This window comes from Hydractinia symbiolongicarpus, chromosome 6 (genome assembly GCF_029227915.1).
Source record: "Hydractinia symbiolongicarpus strain clone_291-10 chromosome 6, HSymV2.1, whole genome shotgun sequence".
Taxonomy (NCBI): domain Eukaryota; kingdom Metazoa; phylum Cnidaria; class Hydrozoa; order Anthoathecata; family Hydractiniidae; genus Hydractinia; species Hydractinia symbiolongicarpus.
Genome location: NC_079880.1, coordinates 32,478,207 through 32,499,550, shown reverse-complemented (window position 1 = coordinate 32,499,550; position 21,344 = coordinate 32,478,207). Strand labels below are relative to the sequence as shown.

The 21,344-nt window shown below is 33.4% G+C and overlaps 1 protein-coding gene across 1 annotated transcript in view; it reads left to right on the top strand.

The window, feature by feature from the left end:
* Positions 1 to 20,547, top strand: part of LOC130646904 (doublecortin domain-containing protein 2-like) — a 44,851-nt gene extending 24,304 nt beyond the window's left edge. The window contains exons 5-11 of the mRNA XM_057452567.1: positions 190 to 242; positions 744 to 887; positions 1,084 to 1,114; positions 2,111 to 2,963; positions 3,410 to 3,478; positions 19,614 to 19,681; positions 19,815 to 20,547. Of these exons, the coding sequence (XP_057308550.1) occupies positions 190 to 242; positions 744 to 887; positions 1,084 to 1,114; positions 2,111 to 2,963; positions 3,410 to 3,478; positions 19,614 to 19,681; positions 19,815 to 19,898 (1,302 nt within the window). The 3' untranslated portion in view covers positions 19,899 to 20,547. The remainder of the gene's footprint in view (positions 1 to 189; positions 243 to 743; positions 888 to 1,083; positions 1,115 to 2,110; positions 2,964 to 3,409; positions 3,479 to 19,613; positions 19,682 to 19,814) is intronic.
* The last annotated feature ends 797 nt before the right edge of the window (positions 20,548 to 21,344 follow it).

The following is a 21,344-nucleotide window of genomic DNA, read 5'->3' as shown; positions in this document are numbered from 1 at the left end:
TGCTTTAGTGCTCTGTAGGGAGAGGAATTTCCCATAAAAATAAATTTGCATTCTTAGGGTAGGTGATTCAAAAGTACCTGGCAATCCTCATATTACCTTAAAAATGTAAAAAAAATGTAAATCTTGTACCAATGTAAAACAATAATTAGTATTTTTTAGTGAAATTAATTTTTGCTCTCTGAATCTTAGGTTCTTCAATATATATCCAACAAAATCAAATTAAGAACAGGTGCTGTTCGTTGGTATGTTTTGCAAATTGTCCATTTATATGTCTCTGTGGAAGAAAATCGAATCAGCTTTATAAAAGAAGTGGCCCTTATGATATATGGAATACATGTTTTTTTTTAAAGCACAACGTTTATAAGCATATAAGGCTTAGGTTTAGTAAAAAAAAGCATATGGTAAGTATATTATGTAATATTTAAGACTACTTTCAGAAACCTCAAAGCAGCTTAATGATTGAGCACTTAAAGTTTTATTGAAAATAAATCTTGCTTACCTTTATACCCTAAAATAGTGTACCCTGTCTGGGAAAAACAATTGTGGTGACCAACTTCTACCTGGTTAATTTTGTTTTACATAAGCATATCGCAAGCATAATCTAAGCCTTTTACAAATAAGGATTATGCATACACGAGTCTGATTTCAAAAAGTATGTATGCTTATAAAAAAATACGTATGCAATTGATTATTTCACTTGTGTTCCAATCGTTTTAAAGAAAGTAAACCGTTCACATTGTTAGCTTGGTCACAATGGATGGTATTGAAGTCAAAGAAACGAAAAATATTAAAACTGGTACCAGATATGTTGCTGTTGGATACAATCGACCGTTAATAAAAGATGTGTATGAGAATGGTCAAAATTCATTTAATGTGACCCCAAAGAGGTATAATATTGTTTATCCTAAAGCCAAAAAAGGAATTTCTTTCTTAACTTTTCTTGATAAATTTTTGACACTTTTATTTTTGTAAATACAAAATTTGGTTGCCTGCACACAATTGTAACAACTAACAAATTGTAACTTGCATGTGCACCATTTTTTAAAGTATCGATTTTATGTTATTATTCTGTTATAATTACAGATCGACACTGCCCAAGAATTCTTCGAAAAACGTAAGTCTATGGTATGCTTATTTATATTGTGTCATCAAGAAAGTGAGATTCATTATGAAATGTGTGGGAAAAATTCTCTTCCATACCGAAATATGAAATTCTAACTCAGAAAATTTTATAAGAATTTGGCAGGTAAATCATCAGGGAAGTCATTCTTCGTCTGTAAACTCCGATGACAGTACTTTAAGTGATCATTTGTCTTATTTATACATTATTTATACATTCATTTCACGACTCTCCAATGTGTCTAAAATATCCAATTCAGTTGAAAATGTTATAAATATACTAGACCGACTTTAAACTTTAACCCTATTAAGCCAGGGCACTTGTGACTCAGGTTAGGCCTGAAGGTATGGGTAATAAATATCCCCCTCTCCTCCTTTTGATTTTTCAGGAACGTCTGAGGGCTATAGGACGTAAAAATTTGCCAGGTTTTCTTATTCCAATAAACATATCAAAAAAGTATTTCATCTTCAACTTTCAGCGTTGTGTCATTGATGATAGCTGGTACCTAAAAACTGAAAGTTACGTATGGAAATCTTTCCAATGAATTAAAAATATTTAAAAAAATAGTTTGAAAAAATGTAAGTTCATCTAAAAAGAATAAAATCTAAATCAAAGAGGTTTTTTGGAAGAAATGGTATATGGTCAGAAAACGTATAAAAATACGGGAGATTTCAGGAATTTCGGGAATTCAAGGTCGGCAAAATGTAACACCTGTTTTACACTAAATAATAAATTTAATATTTCTGCATTTCAATTGATTATATAATTATAAAAACTTGAAAAAAGATCGATTTAATTGACATTCTTAATTCGAATAGCTGGTTTGTATTTTCTCAAACTTTGATTTGCAAAATGTGCCACCTATAGGATTTAGCAAATATTTAAGTTAACCTGCTTAATACGGTTAACATACAAGTGTCCTTGTTCTATTCAAGTACACAAAAGTGATCATAAAAATGTAAGACCAGTCTGTTGTTTCATCTGTTTTAGAAGTGTGACAAAGTTGTATTTCGAAGGGGATGCAAGGCTTACTTAAAAAAGCAAGGTAATAATAAAAATGAAGACAATAGCAAGCCATGTTATTATGAAAACACCATTGATAAGAGTGGAGCTGATGGTAATTGCACTGGAAATTTTATGTCTTGCTTAACGAATGAAATAACGAATGAACTAGATAAAAGCAGAACTAACGAAGCTATTCTAAAAGACGATAATATAGTGGAGGATGTGGTTGATATTTTTGAGGGAAAAGTAGATGATGGAGAAAATGATGCAAGCATTAGTGCATTTAATGATGCAGGAGATGACGGAGAAATTGACAGAAAAAATGACTTAGAAATTGAGGCATGCAGTCATGTAGAAAATGTAGTGCGTAATGCGACCTTCAATAAAAACAAAAACAGAAATGATAAAAAAGGACGAAAAAAGATTTTAAAAGGGTTTGGTACTAGTTACAGCAAACACATAACTAAGGACACTGTTAGTTCTAAAAAACTGTCCACAAACTCAGACAGTTTGTCAAATTTGTATAGTAAAGCTGAAGGACATGACTCTACATTAAGTAGTGACACCGAAGAAAAATTCGACTTTTTTGAAGAAGATGATAAGAATGAAGCAACACCTACAGTAAAACCTGTGTCAAATGATACTGCTATAGAAGTTCTAACCAGTGATCAAAATAATCCTGTCCATTCAGGTAAATACAAGCACAGAGATAAGCAACCATCATTGATTGAAGACGAACCAACGGAACGAGAGACGACTGTAGATCCTATATCACCATCCTTTACTGCCACCCACATGAAAGAGATTTACAAGACACAAAAAGAATTACGAAACACAAGTAAGGAATTATTATTATCATCATCTGATGAATTATCTGTTTGTGCAGAATTTCTCTGCGAAAGAAAATAGATGTATTTTTTTTAACACTTCCAGATTTTATTCGCACAGCTAATCTTTTTTTTTCAACTATCAGTTGTAAAGAAAGCAGCATGTTAAGCGTTTTTTTAATTTTGCAATTCCATAAGTTAATGCAATAAAAACTATATTGTTCTTTTCCAATATTTTCATAGTGTGAAACATAGCGGTGACATCAAAAGTTACATTTTGCCTTAATTAGTCCGATAAACAGTATGCTAAAAATAGAAAGTCACTGTATTTCATAAATATTCTTTTTTATGATAATGAGGCAGTCACTTGTTGTGTCTTTAATGTCAGGATTATTTTGATTTAAATTAATCGATGCTTCAATGATATCTAGTTAATTCCAGTTAATGTGTTGTTTAGAATCTCCAAATGTTTTCGATGCTAGTGGTACACAAAGTGAAATTGCGGAGCCTGTCACAGATAACCAAGGTAAAGCTAAAATTCCTAAAATTTATTCTCGGTAAACATGTTTGCTGCCATCTTTCATTCTCGTTCCCAGAGCTCTTTAAGATAAACCTTAAAAGTAGTTACGGACCTGTCTGACCACCCGATAGCTTCTCATTGGTTTATTTCTTGAAATTTTTTTTCCCACGAAAAATTGTATTTAGCGTTTTAACATAATCAAACATGGCGGTGGAGACAAAAATATTAAAGTTTTTCTTTTAAAAGTCTTTGATTTATGCTGTGACTGAATTTTAAGCAGATAATAAGAAAGAACATAATTTGGCTCTCCCTTTTTTTAAAAAAATTACTTGTTAATATTTTGACCATTTTTCACACAGCTTGCTATTTATAAGTGATGACCAGATGACCAGTTTTTTTTATAGTGTTGGGCGAAAATTCCACTCTCTTTTGGTAGAATAACTACTGCAAAGTGTACAAAAACGCTATTTCATCAAACTTTTGCGAGTTTCGTGTATTTTGAGTGTATTGTGAGTTGCGAATGTTTATTAGCTAGTTGCAAAAAATTCTTTGTGCAGAATACTTCACATTTATTTATTATTAAGTTTATCTCCTAGATTTTTAAGTTTCTAAATATAAGAAACAAACATTTTGTCATCAAAAACTTTAGTGGAAAACATTTTGGCACGATTTTTACTTCCCTGAAACTGACCATGTTGCTAACTGCAGCTGAGCTTTTGGTATTAGAGGGTGGCAAACATTTCATTTTGGGTGTTAATATTAGATCCCTCACTGACATTTGTGAAAGAACTCGATACTGTGACTGACTTTGCCATTTCGGTGTTATTATCAAAATTCGAGATTGTCTTCATTTGACTTTTGCTAGAATTCTGCTGACATCAACTACAAACCATATTGTCCTAACGAAGTTTCTGATATTAAGAATAAGACAATATTGATATTAAGATCGTTTCGAAATCATTTTGGTTGTTTCATTAGTTATGGTACATAGGTTATTAACTAACATTCGAACCATGCATTGAATATTTTACGGTTTTGATCAATAAATTTCCCAGGATTTTCAGTTAAGGCAATAAGACCAACTGGTGACTAGTCATTGTTACGACCGTCTTCAAAAAGTACTCCCTGGCCGCCTTTAAGTCTTCACTGGACAAGATAATTGTTGCTACTTGACAGATGGGCTTATTTAATTTTGTAGTAAAAAAAATTACTTTTACAGTTACTGATAAATCTTTAAACAAGTCCAAGTAATCAGATAACTTGACTGAATCTGTGTTTCATCAGATCGATAACGTAATTTGGTAATTTGTACCTGGATATTAACTTGCCAAATATTTTTCTTAAACCTCTGAAAGCCAGTACAGTACATCTGGTGACTCTTCATGGTGAGAAATTTCTTTTACTGTTCGGATAAATTTTCTTTCAAATTGAGTGTTTTAACGTTGTATGCAGGAAATTTTGATACGTCTGACTTCATCCACTCGAATCCTTCTATCCATGCAGATCCTGGACTGACATCTAAGATAGCGGCACCTCGTCTAGCCAACATCGGCTATCATATCTTTACTTTTCACATACATCCAATCATCACGTTTGTTAAATCTGTTAAAATCAATTACTCGATTTCTCACCCATGTTTTGAGAGGTTTTTTCTCGTTTGTTATGCAAAATAAAGCAATTTGACTATCGGTTATTTTGACTGATCCAATATGGCATTTTTCACAACAAAGCCTGTGTGGGCAATTTAGTTGGCTGCAATTCTCTCAGCTGTGTTGTTCCTTCTGTAATTATTTTAGAGCGAGCAGAACACGCGATTTACTGACTAGCATCTGCATTATCGATTGTATTCACATCTAAACTTACAGCATCAGACAGTACTATTGCCAAATGTAACGTTGCAGACACCACTCTTGCTATAATAACTTCACGGTGTTGTACATTTTCTGTACATCTGTATGAAAAGTGATTGAATGACTAAACCAACGTATGACAATTTTTTAGCATTTTTTTCATGTCATTGGTGCCTTTAGCAAGTTTGTCATTTAAACTTATTCCACCGTCAGTGGGTTGCGACGCAAGTCGACATGGTGTTGTAAACGACTTTCCCCGCACAGCCTGCCAGGAAATGTAGTTTTATAGTTGATGGTGTTGTGATGACTGTTGTTGTGTCAGTGTAAAGTTGTGCACAAAGTCTATAAGTCCAAGTGATTATATTTTCTTTTCTGAATTGATAACATCTTCCTTGTCTTTAACAGATTTGTTAAGTTTTCTGAGTTGATTGTAGTAAACTTTCAATTCCTTTTTTCGGAGCAAGTTTCACTGCAGGGTTATAAATGAATGGTAATCTGGCAATTGTTTTAAGCTTAGAATTTCAATTTTCTCACCATTTTTACATTTCTGAAATGATGTACAATCAATACATCTATATTTGATTTCTGAACCGACTGCTACCAGATCGAATATTTTCTTTTCAAAAAAACTTATGTCAGCAAGTAAAGCATTAATTTCAACAATTTTATCATTTGCCATATCTGACAGCATTAATGTTTTGGAGTAAATTTGAAAGTTCGTTTATTGATTCGTCACACGTTGATGCGATTTCCTTTTTGTTTTTTTCGCCCGTATTGTGCAAAAGTTTATAATCAATGCTGGATTGGACTCTTTTACTCATAAATTTCTGAAGAAAGATTCGAAGTTTTAAAGATTTGGTTATTAGTTGTTTGGATGTTAAGTTTTCGTAGGATGGCAAAAAACCCCGACAGAAATGAAGGTTGAAGCTAAAATAATTACACAGAAAATATGAAAATAAATAACAAATGTATACCAACTTTACAGGTCTTGAATGGATTGAACATTGTTGAGTTATTTTAATCTTATTGAAGATATTATTTCGGTTTGTCTGTTCAGTATTCATATTACTCTGGAAACCTTATTATTTCTTGAACATGATAGTTTAGTAGGCGACGTTTCAGGAGATACTTTTCCCATCATCGGGCATAGTATAATGTTGTTGAGGATTGGAATTCCTAAAAATTACGAATCAGGAACAAGCTGATAATTACAGTCAATTACTGTAATTACCGGTTATTGTTAGATCTTTAATTGCCTCTTCCACTTTCGCAACTATTTCTTTCTTTGGGATTGAAGCTGGTGTCATACAGAAATTTATTCCGTTAGATAGAAGGTTTCTCTCTTCTGTCGTAAGTTGTCTGTCGGAAAGATTTACAACCTATTTGCTCTTGTCTACCTGCGTGGGGATCATCATTGCATCTGTCATTGATTTTGTTGAACTTTTTAAGGTGTCTATCTCTAACCAATCTCATTTTTTTCTCATACACGGTATCGTAAATATTGTTAACCTGTTTATATTGGTCGGGGGAGAGTCTTGATTTAGTGGTGTTGTCAAGATCAGGTATTTGGTGATGTAGGGCGTTACGTGTTACATGATTTAGGTGGATTCTTTGTTGCAACAACTGGCGATTGCACGCTGTAAAGTTTTCTTACTTCTTTCAGTCTTTACTCTTTAGGTAAGTCGAAGATCTTTAGGTTTTATTTCGTTTGAGACACGAACATAAGACACAAGTTACTTACGCAATACATCATAAAAGAACAACGAAACATGCACGTAACATACATATTGAACACAAAACGAATATATAATAACAAATAAAACACAATGTCAACAAAAAATCTAGTGGTAACTGTACAAAAGCATAACCGAAAAGATTCTTCCAGTTCTGAATCATCGCTTCTGTCCCTTTGCTCCCTGGCTCTGGTCTGCAAGAAAAGTAACTTAGCAGTTGGTTATTTAACCGAGACACAAATAGATCTATTTAACCCCATTAACTTGGTCATTTTTTTTAATTGAGTTCTGGTGGTTTCGTGACGCCCTGTCTGCTATTACATTCAATTTGCTGGGTAGGTATTATGCTGTAATCATGATCTGTTTGCCCAACAGATACGTCTGGATTTCCTTTGATACCTGTAAAAGCTCCTTACTTTAACCCTATTCGGTCCGGGGCGGGGCGGGGCGGCGTGACCCCCCCCCCCCACCCTTGACGGTTTTTTTAATAACTCCTTAATACTATGTTGCATAGCTACGATACTTACTGAGTTTCAATAATTATCTATTAGACACCTGCATGCCAAATTTTTAGGTCCCATACCTTTCAGAGGCTTTGATATTGGCTATTACCCGAAACTACCCCTAAAAATCTCTATGAAACCCTTATAATGGGGAAATATAATAAGTCTTGTTAGGATTATCCTTAAAACTTGAAACTTATAACACAACTTTGTTTCATCAAGAAGAATCCTTCCGCATCTTTTGGACACGTAATTAGTCTGATTTCCCGATATTTTCGGATTTTACCCGAAAATCAGAAAAAAATGGATTTTCGGGCTTTTTTTGGCAATTTTTCATGACATCCAAAAAACCGGAAAATATGTTAAAAACATTTATTTAGCTGTCAGAAACTTCAAACAGAATTTAAAAAGTTGCTCTAGAACTAAAGTAATTGAATTTTAAACAGACAATGGCATTTTAAAGAAATTTCAAGCTTTTGATGGCGTCACAGAAAATGTGCTGACGCAAGCAAAAAATTACTGCTGCCATTTTGTTCCTTTTGTGACGTACTATAAGTGTGCTAAGTTTGATTCAATTTGGACAAGCCTGTGGAAAGTTATTGAGGGAGGGGGCGGATTCCGCCCCCCCTCCCGGTCATGATATGTTTGAAAAACCCCGGATCGAATAGGGTTAAGTACCCCCTTTAATCTTCTAATCTTTAATAAATAACTTAGTGCTGTCATGTTGTCCTTCCAGGTTCATTAAGTTTATTTGCTCTTGATCATGTGAGCATTCAAAGATAACTTTACCTGATAAGGTTGTGTATCCTCTTACTATTGATAAAATGTTTTGATCCTGGGTAAGATGTTTCCAATTGTGTAAAAAATATTTTATTCTGCAAGCCAGGGGTACTTTTAGTATCTACCTGGAAAACAACATCCTTACTATTGGATAAACATTGGTTATGTTTACTGGAATTAGACCTGGAATGTTTAGAACTGGCGCATGAATAAAATTTACCTGATGATGCGCCAAAGGGTTGTGTTAACATCGCACCAAATAGGCTGATCGCCCTCTACCTTTGATGACAGATGGAGGGCCTCCTCGACAGGGCTTTTTGCTTGAAGATCCAGGTGATTTAGATTGAGAAATCAACTCTTTATATTTTTTCCTTTTCATCGTGTTTGTCCAATCATCCTTAAATCTCTTCCCAAGTAGTTCATCACAATTGTTGGCAAACATTGTATCTTTATCTTTCAATACTTCCAAACCAAAGTTGTGAAAGCGTTCGATCTCCGCTGATACGAGAGAGAATTATATAATTGACCAATAAGTGTAATGGCTTTATTTAGTATACTCCTTAAAATCATCGAGTGTTATCTCTACTCTTCGCCCTTTCGAGTTAATTGCACTCTCGAGATTAAGTCATATTTTTCAACCAAAATATGAACCCCCTGATTCGCGTTTTTTTAACTTGGTAAATTTTAACGTAACGCCATTTAATAGAAAAGTCACCCGTACTTTGTGCGTTGTGGACTCACATGGTCACTCACACAAGCGTATTATTATATAGATATTGACGTTAAAGTAGTATTATTGACGTCGCGCCGTAACGTTAGAAATTTAACATATTAGACATGCATTTTTCGGCAAAGGAAAATAATGAAGACATCCACTTTGCCTGTCACAGAGTCACAGAGACACGAGACTAGCGTATTATTATATAGACTAGTCGATAAATTCGTGGAGAAATCCACTTAGGCAAAAGGACAATGAAAAAAAGGTTGTTTTAGATTTTTTTGTTGACGTCAGTAGTACAGATACAAAAAACATTGGTAAAAATTAGTTCATCCGTTGCCTGTAATAAGTAGAGGTTGGGACGCTGATCAAAATAATGTATAGAATCGTGTGCTTTTGGCGAATGCCTAAAAAGATATAGGGGTTAAGAATTTTGCTGACGTCATCAAATTCCAGTCAACACACAAAATTTCTTTTTTAGAAATTTGTATACTCGTTGCCTTTATTGTATAGATCTTGGAACGCTAATCAAGAAAATGTATATGATCATGTGATTTTGATGAGCGGTTAATGAGATATAAGGGTTTAAAAATTTTGCTGACGACGTCAGCAAAGACCTGTCAAAAAATGTTTTTAAAATCTTACATCAAATGTCAAATGTCAAATCGCAATAAATCCTCCACACAAATAAAGAACAGCTTGCAAGGTGCAAAATGTAGTTGATAAAAAGTTACAACAACGATTCTCAAAACATCTGCACTCACAACACCCACAAAACGGACAGTAAGAACACCGACAGTTACAACACAGACAGTCACAACACGGATAATAACAATGTTAGAAATAACGCATCTCAAATATGAAACCTCAGTATTTTATTCTGAAATGTCAAAAGGAAGGCCTGCAAGAGTTAGCACAAATCAACAAAAATAAGTTCTCTACACATTTTAAGTATTGTCTTTCCCTTAAAAGCTTATACAAAAATATGAAAAAGCCATAGTTTGGAAACACATAATTTAAATCTAGAAAAATCAGTCATTTTGGTTGCATACCATCCTCTCCCGCAAAAATTTACACAAAATGAAAAAATCAACCAGTTAAGAACTCAAAAATTTTCTTTTTTAATATGATGATCCATACTGCCATTTACTAACAATTTTAAACCTAAATGTCAAAAAATCAATAAGCAAAGAATAAACTTGAATCAACAAACATTGTATACGGTTCATTAACAAAAGTTTCGCAAAATGTAAAACAGATCGGTTTTTTAGAAACACATCTGAATCAACAAAAATAATTTAATTCAGCGTATCGTATATTGCCATTACCCAATAATCTTCCAAAAAAAGTTATGAAACACATCAAAATTTAAAAAAATCAGTCATTTCAGTGCATACAGTCCTCGCGTTTAGATTATAAAATATAAGAAACAAAAGCAGCTTCAGTCATAAATAATTTTTTTATCATCAGCAAATATTTATCCCTACAAAATTTTGTAAAATTCTCAAGAAAAACAAAAACATGAAACCATGGAATTTTCTTCCAGCAAAAATTACATCACATACAGTTAGTTCACGAAATATAAAGACAAAGTTGTTTATATAGCCTGAAGATGTAGTTAGTGTACGAAAAGCTTATAAAGAAATACTTTTTAACTTTAAAACTCGTTTTATTTTTATCTTAATTAGTAAACTATGGCTGTAAATTTTACCGATAAAGACATCAGCTTTACAACAGCTTACAGCGAAGTCTGATTCTACAAAGATTTGTTCTTTCAGTATTTATATTGCATGTGGTCTATTTCCACAAAAGTTTACACAAAATTTCAAAAAACAGCATTCTGCAACACGAACAATATGAACTGACAACCATACCATCCTCTTATAATTTTTTTAACCCAAAGTCATAAACCCACGTATATAAATTTCCAATCAAATGTCAAAAACCCCTGTAAAAAACCTGGCATTTTACATGTAGGCTGACAAAAGTCAGGATGAGGAGACAAAACAATGAAAAATAACTTAAACACACACCCTTTAAATTCTATAAAATTCGTTCCACTTGTCATATTGTGGTCCTCAGTTTACAGAAAATGTGAAAAAAACTATACTCTATGGGCATTAACAATGAGTCACACTATTCTTAAAGTTCAAGAAAAATTTTGTAGCTAGCTTGCTACATCATAATTTGTGTTCAAAAAAAAAGAATAGTTTGACTACTAAGGTAGCTATAAATGCTTAAAAAAGAGGAATAACAACATAACTTATAGGTTAGAGCTAACTATGGTATGGACCCTTCTTGAAGCTAACATTAGCTAGCTAACAGTAGCTAGGACACCCAGTTAAATATACTTTAAGCTGGGGAGATTTAGCTACGTCTATAGCTAGCCATTTATGCTTAGTAAAACACATATAAAGGAAAACAAAAGCAATGTAGAATTATGACATTTGCATTTAGTTCAACAAACCAAAATTTTTTATTTCGCTAGCACATTGTAGCCAGCTAACAGCTTTATGTAGCATTTTGAATTTTAGAACTTATACATTAGTTAAGCACCAGGAGATACATTAATTATGCAAAAAATAAAAAACAAATATGCTAGCTTCTTTATAAAAAACGCGGTAAACTTTAAGAATTTGAAGTTCTAATGGATTTTTTTTGAGAATACGATTCTCCTTGACAATTTTAAGTATCCTACATATAAAAACAGAACGTTTAAAAATATCAAAGTTCTTACCTTTTCTGAATTCCAAATCACTTGAACTTGAAACTCTACCATTCATATTCTACTTCTAACTTTACTTTACTACTTCCTCCGAAGTAACTTATTGTGGCTTCCAACTTCACTTTTCTACTTTTACTTCTACTTCTTCACTGGGACTTTTCTTCTTTCTCATATATTCTTTTTTAAAACACTTTAACATTTCACTTTTTGCACTTTTTTAAAGACGAAGGGACTGTTCTTTTGTTGTTGTTTTGTGTGTCGATGGTAACCCTGTTCCAAATTATATGATTTTTTAATCCACTCCACTTCTTCACTTTGACTTTCCTTGCTCTTAATATCTGCACTTTTTTATGACTAAGAGATCGTCGAAAATTCTTCTTCGCTTCTTTAGTTTGCCTTTTGTATAGAACTTTGTCGAGAGATTTTTATGTTTGTTTGTTTTTACGCCAAGGAAACTTTCTATTCGAATGCCGTCCCGCTCGAAAGTACGTATTTGAGCGAATCATATTGCTTATTTTCTATCACGTGGTTTCTAACGGTTGCGAGAGAAATGTAAACAAAAAAACTCGACAAACTCGCGCATTTGGGTGGTAAAAAATATCGTCTTTGTAACAGTCACAGACAGACAGACAAACGGAACATATTATTATAGAGAAGTCGTTAGCCCGTGGAAAAATCCACCGGTTCACCCTTCCTTTAAATTCACCTGTCGCAACAAAGTGGACAAAAATATATCGCATTTGGTATTGGTGCGCATTATAAAAATTCGTGATTCCGTTACGGGACGCGGCTCTTGCGGACACACAGACAAAACACGGCTATTATTAAAGAGAAGTCGTTAGCCCGTGGAAAAACCCACGGGTTCGCCCGTCCTTTAAATTCACCTGTCGCAACAAACTGGACAAAAATATATCGCATTTGGTATTGGTGCGCATTATAAAAATTTCGTGATTTCGTTACGGGACGCAGCTCTCGCGGACACATAGACAAAATACGGCTATTATTAAAGAGATCGTCTTTAGCCCGTGGAAAAATCCACGGGGTTGCCCGTCCTTTAAATTAACCCGTTGCAACAAAGTGGACAAAAATATATCGCATTTGGTTTTGTGCGCAGTTTAAAAATTTCGTGTTTTCGTTACGGGACGCCGCTTTCGCAGACACACAGACAAAATACCGCTATTATTAAAGAGATTAGTCGATAAAGCCCGTGGAAAAATCCACTGAGACAGGATAAAAACGAAAAAGAAGCGTTATTTGAATTTTGATGACGTCAGCAACCCATCTGCAAAAAAATTAGAACCTTATTTTTACGTTGCCTCTAAAAGCGCTGATCAAAAAATGTATGTAATCACGTGCTTTTGATGAATGGTTAATGAGATAAGGGTTTAGAAATTTTGCTGACGTCAGCAATGTCCCGTGAAAACCCAAAAAATTGTTTTAGAACTTTGTATACCTATTGCCTTTATTGTATAGATCTTAAAACGCTGATCAAGAAAATGTATAGGATTGTGTACTTTTGACAAACGGTTGAAGAGTTATTAGGGTTTCAAGAATTTTTGATGGCGTCATCAACCCGTCCATTCCGAAACGGATTCGACACACTCAGCGTATTATTATATACTAGCTGAATTCCCGTGGAAGAATCCACTGAATCTCTCATGAAATCGATGTAAGGGATAACAAACAAAAACATACAACACAATAATATAAATTTTTAAAACTTACATATCAACCTCGACCCGGGGTCTTTGTCTCTTTTATAACGGGATGGCAAAAAAAGAAAAGGCCCTGGGATCGAGGTTGCTCACAATCTGTATTATTCTACGTTTATAACCGCTGAAACAAAACGTCTGTGCAACAACAACCAAAAAAATGTATCAAATAAAAAAGGAAAATGTCCAAAAAAATCAAAGGTGTCTAACAACCGTTAAAACCAAATACGCTAAAACTATATACTTTTTTTGCCATTCCAGAAGTACACCAGGGAAAAAAACAGAATGCCAAACATTAAAAAAAATCCAATATTTTTGGTTAAGTCATACAAAATCAGCTATTCAGTCTATTGCATACGGCAAACCTTTGAAAACACATAAAAGAGATATATATAAATTTGAATCATTCGGTATTTTGTATATCTACCTAAATATTGCAATCCAAAATAATAAAAGAACAGACCCAAACTTATAATCAAGAAAATCACGCATAAAATCAAAGAAGATAACAATTCAGTGTTTTCGAATTTAAGAATCGAAAATATTTCAAACGGCAACGTAACAGATGTAAACATTGATTTAAGTTTAGGTTTTATGTTTAGGTTTTTTATAACGAAATCAAAACTGAATTACAAGAACAGTAACAACGGAAAAATTACTTTTTACAGTTTATGTAAATTCTTATCTAGGATATACACACTGTTTTAATAAGAATAGTGGGTTTCAGTTTAAGCCTGATGTTCTTAACATTTTTTACAAATGCTATCCTCATTATTCTCAATATGTTCTTATCATGACTATAGCCTGAAAATATATAATGCCTTAATAAAATAAAGCATGTTATAAGTTATTATAGCTAGCTAATGGCAATTTCTACTACATGTAACGGTCTATTGCTTGGACACAAAAAAGTTCAGTTCGTTTGATATACAATAAAAAAAGTTATCTTCTAATCAATTTTGTGCGTCATACAAATGTTCATATTTAAAACAAAATATCAAGCTTAGACATATTCCTAGGATATTCTAAACTTCTGACCCATTTTTCAGAGTATATATATCTTGCAAAATAAGTGCTTAAAGAAAATATTTTCCGGCGCAAGACACAACAACGAACTTAATATTTAAGGAAAAATTTAGCTCTGAAAGAAACGGCTAAAATATCGTTATACACCCAAATTCATTTCTCTCCTAAATAATCTAAACAACACACCTGCTTTTTTTCTTCCGCTTTCTCAGTAGGTAGCTTGCTAGCGTTCTCTGGATGAAAGTTCAATCAGTTTTTTACTTCGACTACTAAACTTCGCTTCATAAATTGGATTACAATTATTTGATACATTTTCAATCAATTTTCTTTGTAATGTTATATCATCGTACATTCTTTATTTTTTTTAAAAAAAGTATTTCTAACTAACAACAGCAACTTCGTTCGACAACAACAGTTTCTTCTTTTACATTTTAGATTTGAAGTACATTCATATTCGAATTCGATAGATTTTTTATAAAAGGAAGCAACCTCGGTCCCAGAACACAAAAATGAGGTTTAATCTAACCTCATGATGAGTAAACATTGTTTGAAATAACTTTGAAAAAGAGACAATATTCTTTGCTTTGGTTTTCTTTTTTCAGTTGATAAACTTTGTTTCCGTGAGATACGGCGCGCACATGGTAAACCAGAGGTAAAATTAAAATATTCTATCTATAACGATCAACGGGGCATTTAAAACAGAATACAAATAAAGACATTTAAAAATAAAATAAAAATTAGCTTTAATAAAATAAAAAAAAAAGTTTTACTTTTTAAAGTAATAAGAAAAGAGAACTAAATTTTTAAATAATAACCCCCTGATTCGCGTTTTTTTTAACTAAGTAAATTTTAGCGTAACGCCATGTCGCGAGAAAGTGACCCATACTTTGCGTGTCGTGGACTCACATGGTCACTCACACAAGCGTATTATTATATAGACTAGTCGATAAAGCCCGTGGAAAAATCCACTAAAGCAGGATAAAAATTTTGATGTTAATGAGATATAAGAATTTAAAGATTTTGCTGACGTCAGCAATGGCCCCGTCAAAACCGATAAATTTTTTTTAGAAATTTGTATACCTGTTGCCTCTATCGTATAGATCTTGAAACGCTGATCAAGAAAATGTATAGGATTATGTACTTTTGACAAACGGTTGCAGAGATATTAGGGTTTAAAGGTTTTTTGATGACGTCATCAACCCACCCATTCCGAAACGGATTTGGGGACCGAGGTTTGGGAAACTTATTCAAATTGGTCCTAGGTGGTCCCTAGTTACCCACGCAGGAGATGACGTCAGTTATTTCCACCCGTTTCCAAGTTATTAAGCCTTAAATTTAAAAGTGCAATGCAATGGCTTCACTAATCTTAATATACTTTCCTTTGACGTCAATATTGCTTTAACATCAAAGTTTGCTAATTTACAGAACAAATTTATAGGCGATGTTTTATAGACTTTATCAAAGAAATTTTATCCACTTTGCAAAAGTGACAGACAGACACACGGAACTGGCGTATTATTATATAGACTAGTCGATAAGGCCCGTGGAAAAATCCACTGAGGCAGTATAAAAATGAAAAAGAAGCCTTATTTGAATTTTGATGACGTCAGCAACCCATCCACAAAAAAATAATTCAGAAGCTTGTCTATTGTGTAGATCTTAAACTGCTGATCCGGAAAATGTATATGATCATGTGCTTTTGATGAGCAGTTAATGAGATATAAAGGGTTTAAAAAGTTTGCTGACGTCAGCAAAGACTTGCTAAAATACTAAAATAATTTTTTTAGAAATTTGTATACATGTTGCTTTCATCGCATAGATCTTAATGGTCGTAATGGTTTCATTAATTTATTATAGGATATTGACGTTAAAGTAGTGTTATTGACGTCGTGCCGTAATGTCAGAACTTTTAGCATATTAGACATGCATTTTTCGGCAACATCAAAGAAAAATGAACACATCCACTTTGCCTGTCACAGACACACAGACAGACACACTTAGCGTATTATTATATAGACTAGTCGATAAATCCCGTGGAGTAATCCACTTAGGCAGAAGGACAATGGAAAAATAGATTGTTTTAGTTTTTTTGCTGACGTCAGCAGTGCAAATACAAAATAAACATATTTTTTTAGAAATTTGTATACCTGTTGCCTTCATCGTATATATCTTGAAATGCTGATCAAGAAAATGTATATGATCATGTATCTTTGACAAACGGTTGCAGAGATATCAAGGTTTAAAGGTTTTTTGATGACGTCATCAAACCGTCCATTCCGAAACGGATTCGGGGACCCAGGTTTGGAAAACTTACCCAAATTGGTCCCTGGTTGTCCCTAGTTACCCACGCGGTGAAAAAACATTGACGTCACCACCTCGTTTCCAAGTTATTTGGCCTCAAAGTTTTAAGTGCATTGTAATGGCTTCACTAATCTTAATTAACTTTCCTTTGACGTCAATACTATTTTATCGGTAAAGTTTGGTAAATTACAGAACAATTTTATAGGCGATGTTTTATAGAATTGGTTAAACAAAATTTTGAAGAATGTAATCCACTTTGCAAAAGTGACAGACAGAAACACTTAGCGTATTATTATAAGAGAGTAGTCGATAAGGCCCGTGGAAAAATCCACTCAGGCAAAAGGAAGATGGTAAAATAGGTTGTTTTACATTTTTTGCTGACGTCAGCAGTGCAAATACAAAATAAATAAATTCAGAAGCTTGTTTTCACGTTGCCTCTATTGTGTGGAGCTTAAAACGCTGATCAAGAAAATTTATATGATCATGTGCTTTTAATGAGCAGTTAATGAGATATAAGGGTTTGAAAATTTTGCTGACGTCAGCAATGGCCAGTCAAACCCCCCAAATTTTTTTTTTAGAATTTTGTATACCTGCTGCCTTCATTGTATAGGTCTTGAAACGCTTATCAGGAAAATGTATAGGATCGCGTATTTTTGACAAACGGTTGCAGAGATATTAGGATTTGAAGGTTTTTTGATGACGTCATCAACCCGTCCATTCCGAAACGGATTCGGGGACCCAGGTTTGGGAAAATTACCCAAATTGGTCCTAGTTGGTCCCTAGTTACCCACGCGGTGAAAAATCATTGACGTCACCACCTCGTTTCCAAGTTATTTGGCCTCAAAGTTATAGGTGCACTGTAATAGCTTCATTAATTTAATATAGGATATTGACGTTAAAGTAGTGTTATTTTCGTCGCGTCGTAACGTCAGAAAATTTAACATATTAGACATGCATCTTTCGGCAACATCAAAGGAAAATGAAGACATCCACTTTGCCTGTCACAGACACACAGACACACTTAGCGTATTATTATATAGACTAGTCGATAAGGCCCGTGGAAAAATCCACTTAGGCAGGATAACAGAGAAAAACAACCGTCATTTAAATTTTGATGACGTCAGCAGAGACATGTCAGAACACAAAATGTTTTTTTTCAGAAATGTGTATGCCTGTTGCCTTCATCGTATAGATCTTGAAACGCTGAGCAAGAAAATGTATAGGATCGCGTATTTTTGACAAACGGTTGCAGAGATATTAGGATTTGAAGGTTTTTCGATGACGTCATCAACCCGTCCATTCCGAAACGGATTCGGGGACCCAGGTTTGGGAAAATTACCCAAATTGGTCATAGTTGGTCCCTAGTTACCCACGCGGTGAAAAATCATTGACGTCACCACCTCGTTTCCAAGTTATTTGGCCTCAAAGTTTTAGGTGCACTGTAATGGCTTCATTAATTTAATATAGGATATTGACGTTAAAGTAGTGTTATTTTTGTCGCGTCGTAACGTCAGAAAATTCAACATATTAGACATGCATTTTTCGGCAACATCAAAGGAAAATGAAGACATCCACTTTGCCTGTTACAGACACACGGAACTGGCTTATTAATATATAGATTAACGTTAGGATACTATAATGGTTCAGACACATATTCAGTATATTCATTTTTTCTTAAAACTTTGGGGTTTTTAACAAATTATTTATTGAATTTAAAAGCAAATTAAATTGCAAATTAATTTTTAATTCCCTTTGCTTGTCACAGACAAACAGACACAGTTAGCCTATTACCATAGGCGATATAGTAGTTATCGCACAGTGCCGGAAAAAATATTGAAAAAGTATTAAGTTGTTTATGTTCTCGTTTACATATTTCGCGAGCCTTTAGGCGTGATACTTGAAAATGGGTGTATGACAACCAAAACGATTGTTGTTTATTATTATTATTATTATTTTTAAATAACTTATACTTGGTTCCGATAACTCATTTAAGCCTTTTGGGGAGTGAAATATACGAGATCTAAAAATTGTTTTTAAAAATTTTGACTTTCTTCAAGTAGACTAATCTTCAAGTAGATCAATTCAGTCTTCTTCGGAAAAGTAACACCAAATTTTTATCAAATTGGCTAGCTTTGTAAGTTTTGTTAAAAAACTAATCTGTCACGGCTTCATGCGCCATTCTTATCTTGAGTTAGAAAAGTGCTGACTAACGAGAAATTATTATTCGAACAGTTGAAAGCCATATTTCAAAGTCTGGTCAACAATGCCAGGGTATTTTTCGCCGTCTTCTCTCGTATCAGAAAGACAAATATCCCCGGGAACGAGGGTGTTTCACTTTACTTTAGCTAACACTAGCTAAGCTTATCTAAGCTTCATAACATCAGCAGGAGTTATCTGACTGGCTATAAGTAAGTACGTTTTAGGTTTACATGTAGCTTAACATTAAGTAAATGCTTTCGAGTCATTATTATCAGATTAAATTTCTTTCCAGCAACTTCCAGACCTTCTTAACCGAGTTGAACTAAATCATAAACCTAAATAGATCCCCACAAACGATGAGTCAACTTTAAAACAGCTAGTTTGAAAACAAGGCATCGGGAATCGAGTCCAAATAATACCCCAGATATAGTGGGTCTTTTGATTACTTGACCAAACGGGTCCGGAGCTATTTTAGAGATTTTCTTGGGACGAGAATGGCCATCTATGAACATTTAATTTTTGTAGGCGGTTTGCGATAAACGTTATTTTATATTTATATAACGTGAAGAATGATCATGCTTTCTATCAATCTAGAAACGGCAGTTGAGCAAACAATTGATCAGCAACTTCCTGAAGAAGTGACAGATGAAGAAGTTGAAGAGGTTAGGTTTTCACTTTAAAATAAATTTGTTGAAATTGCTATCTCTATCTTTTTCGTTGTTTGTAATTAAATTTTTATTATCCACTTTTAATGTCACGCAGTTCAATCAGTTAATGTGAATAAACCTTTTTTAGGTAAATGCTGCAGCCGACGATCACTTGACTACGTCAAAAATAGATTTGACTGAAGCAAAAACATCTAACAAATTTATAAAATAAATTTCAGGATTTCCCAATGATTTTTTAGTCACCTTGTACAATCTCCAGAACTTTTTTTGCTTTTCAAGGATTTCAACAAAAAGTCTCAATTTAAACAGGCAGTTGGTTAAGGTTGCCACTTAATAATATCTTTCACTTTTTTTAAAAAAGAGTATTTAGTCAGCTAATGTTAAAGAGGTAATTTCCAAAATCATTTTTAACAGCGTTATTTTTCGATGATTTCCTGCTAAAATGACTACATGTTAAATTGATGGAATTTTTGATTATCAATCTTCACACGGTTATCACTGCATTAATTACACTACTATCATTTTCGATAAATACCTTTAAGGAAAGCAGCAATCCAGATACTGAGTATTTACTGTTGCCGTAAGAGAATTTATAAGATGCCTATATTGTAGATAAACATGAAATATTTTGTCTGATTTTTACAGTGTTGGAAGTATAATTTTGGATAAGAATTAATATATAATATAATTTTAGTTTAATATATATATGAAAATTAAATAGATTTTATAACTAAAAATTATAATGATATAGATCACTTTTATGTTTGTGCGTGTAATAGTTATGAATACAGGTTGCATTTCCTGTAGCTTGATTGTTTTCATGTATGTGAAGATTTGATTTAATGTTTATATGTCATAAATGAGTTTCTTCTTTTTTTTACCCTTCCTTTTCGATAACGTTAGCGATAGTTTTCCATTGGATAAACTTAAAAACCTGTCTCGAATATTTTTCAACCGCAGTTAAACAAACACAAGATAAGACGAAACATTTTGATACTTATCTCTCATAGTTAAACGAACGCAAGGTAAGATAAAATATTTTGTTATTATTTACCATACAAAACAAACGCAAGATACGATGAAATATTTTGTTATTATCTACAAGCTGAGAAAAATTGCATCTAATCGAAAAAAAAGGAGGGAGTTGACAAATTTGTCAAATTTGATGTATAGCAGGAGGCGAAAAACGCTTATAGTTTCAAGCCGGAGCTGCAAAGAAGAAGAAGAAGAATTTGGCCCCTGGTGGTCCCTAGTTACGCACGCGGTAAAAAATGACAGACGTCACCACCTCGTTTCCAAGTTACTTGGCCTTAAAATTATAACTGCATTGTAATTGGCTTCATTAAGCGTAACTTTATACGCCTGTTTTCTGCCTTGTCTATTTTAATTAAATTAAATCCAGCAAAAGTTCAACACAGCAAGTAAGTTCACGAAACGCCGAGTTTAATGTTTTTAAAAGCTTGTCTAATTCAATTCTTCATTCTTTCGCTTTTAACATTCCCGTCGTAATGAACGAAAATTTGAGAAACGAATGTGATGAAGTTTTGCTTCTACAGTATTTTAAGCGTAAAAGAAAAAGTCATAAATTGCGACTACAAGTCTTACGATATCTGGAAGTACAGTTGAGAAACCAACAGCACCGAATTATGATTTTTCA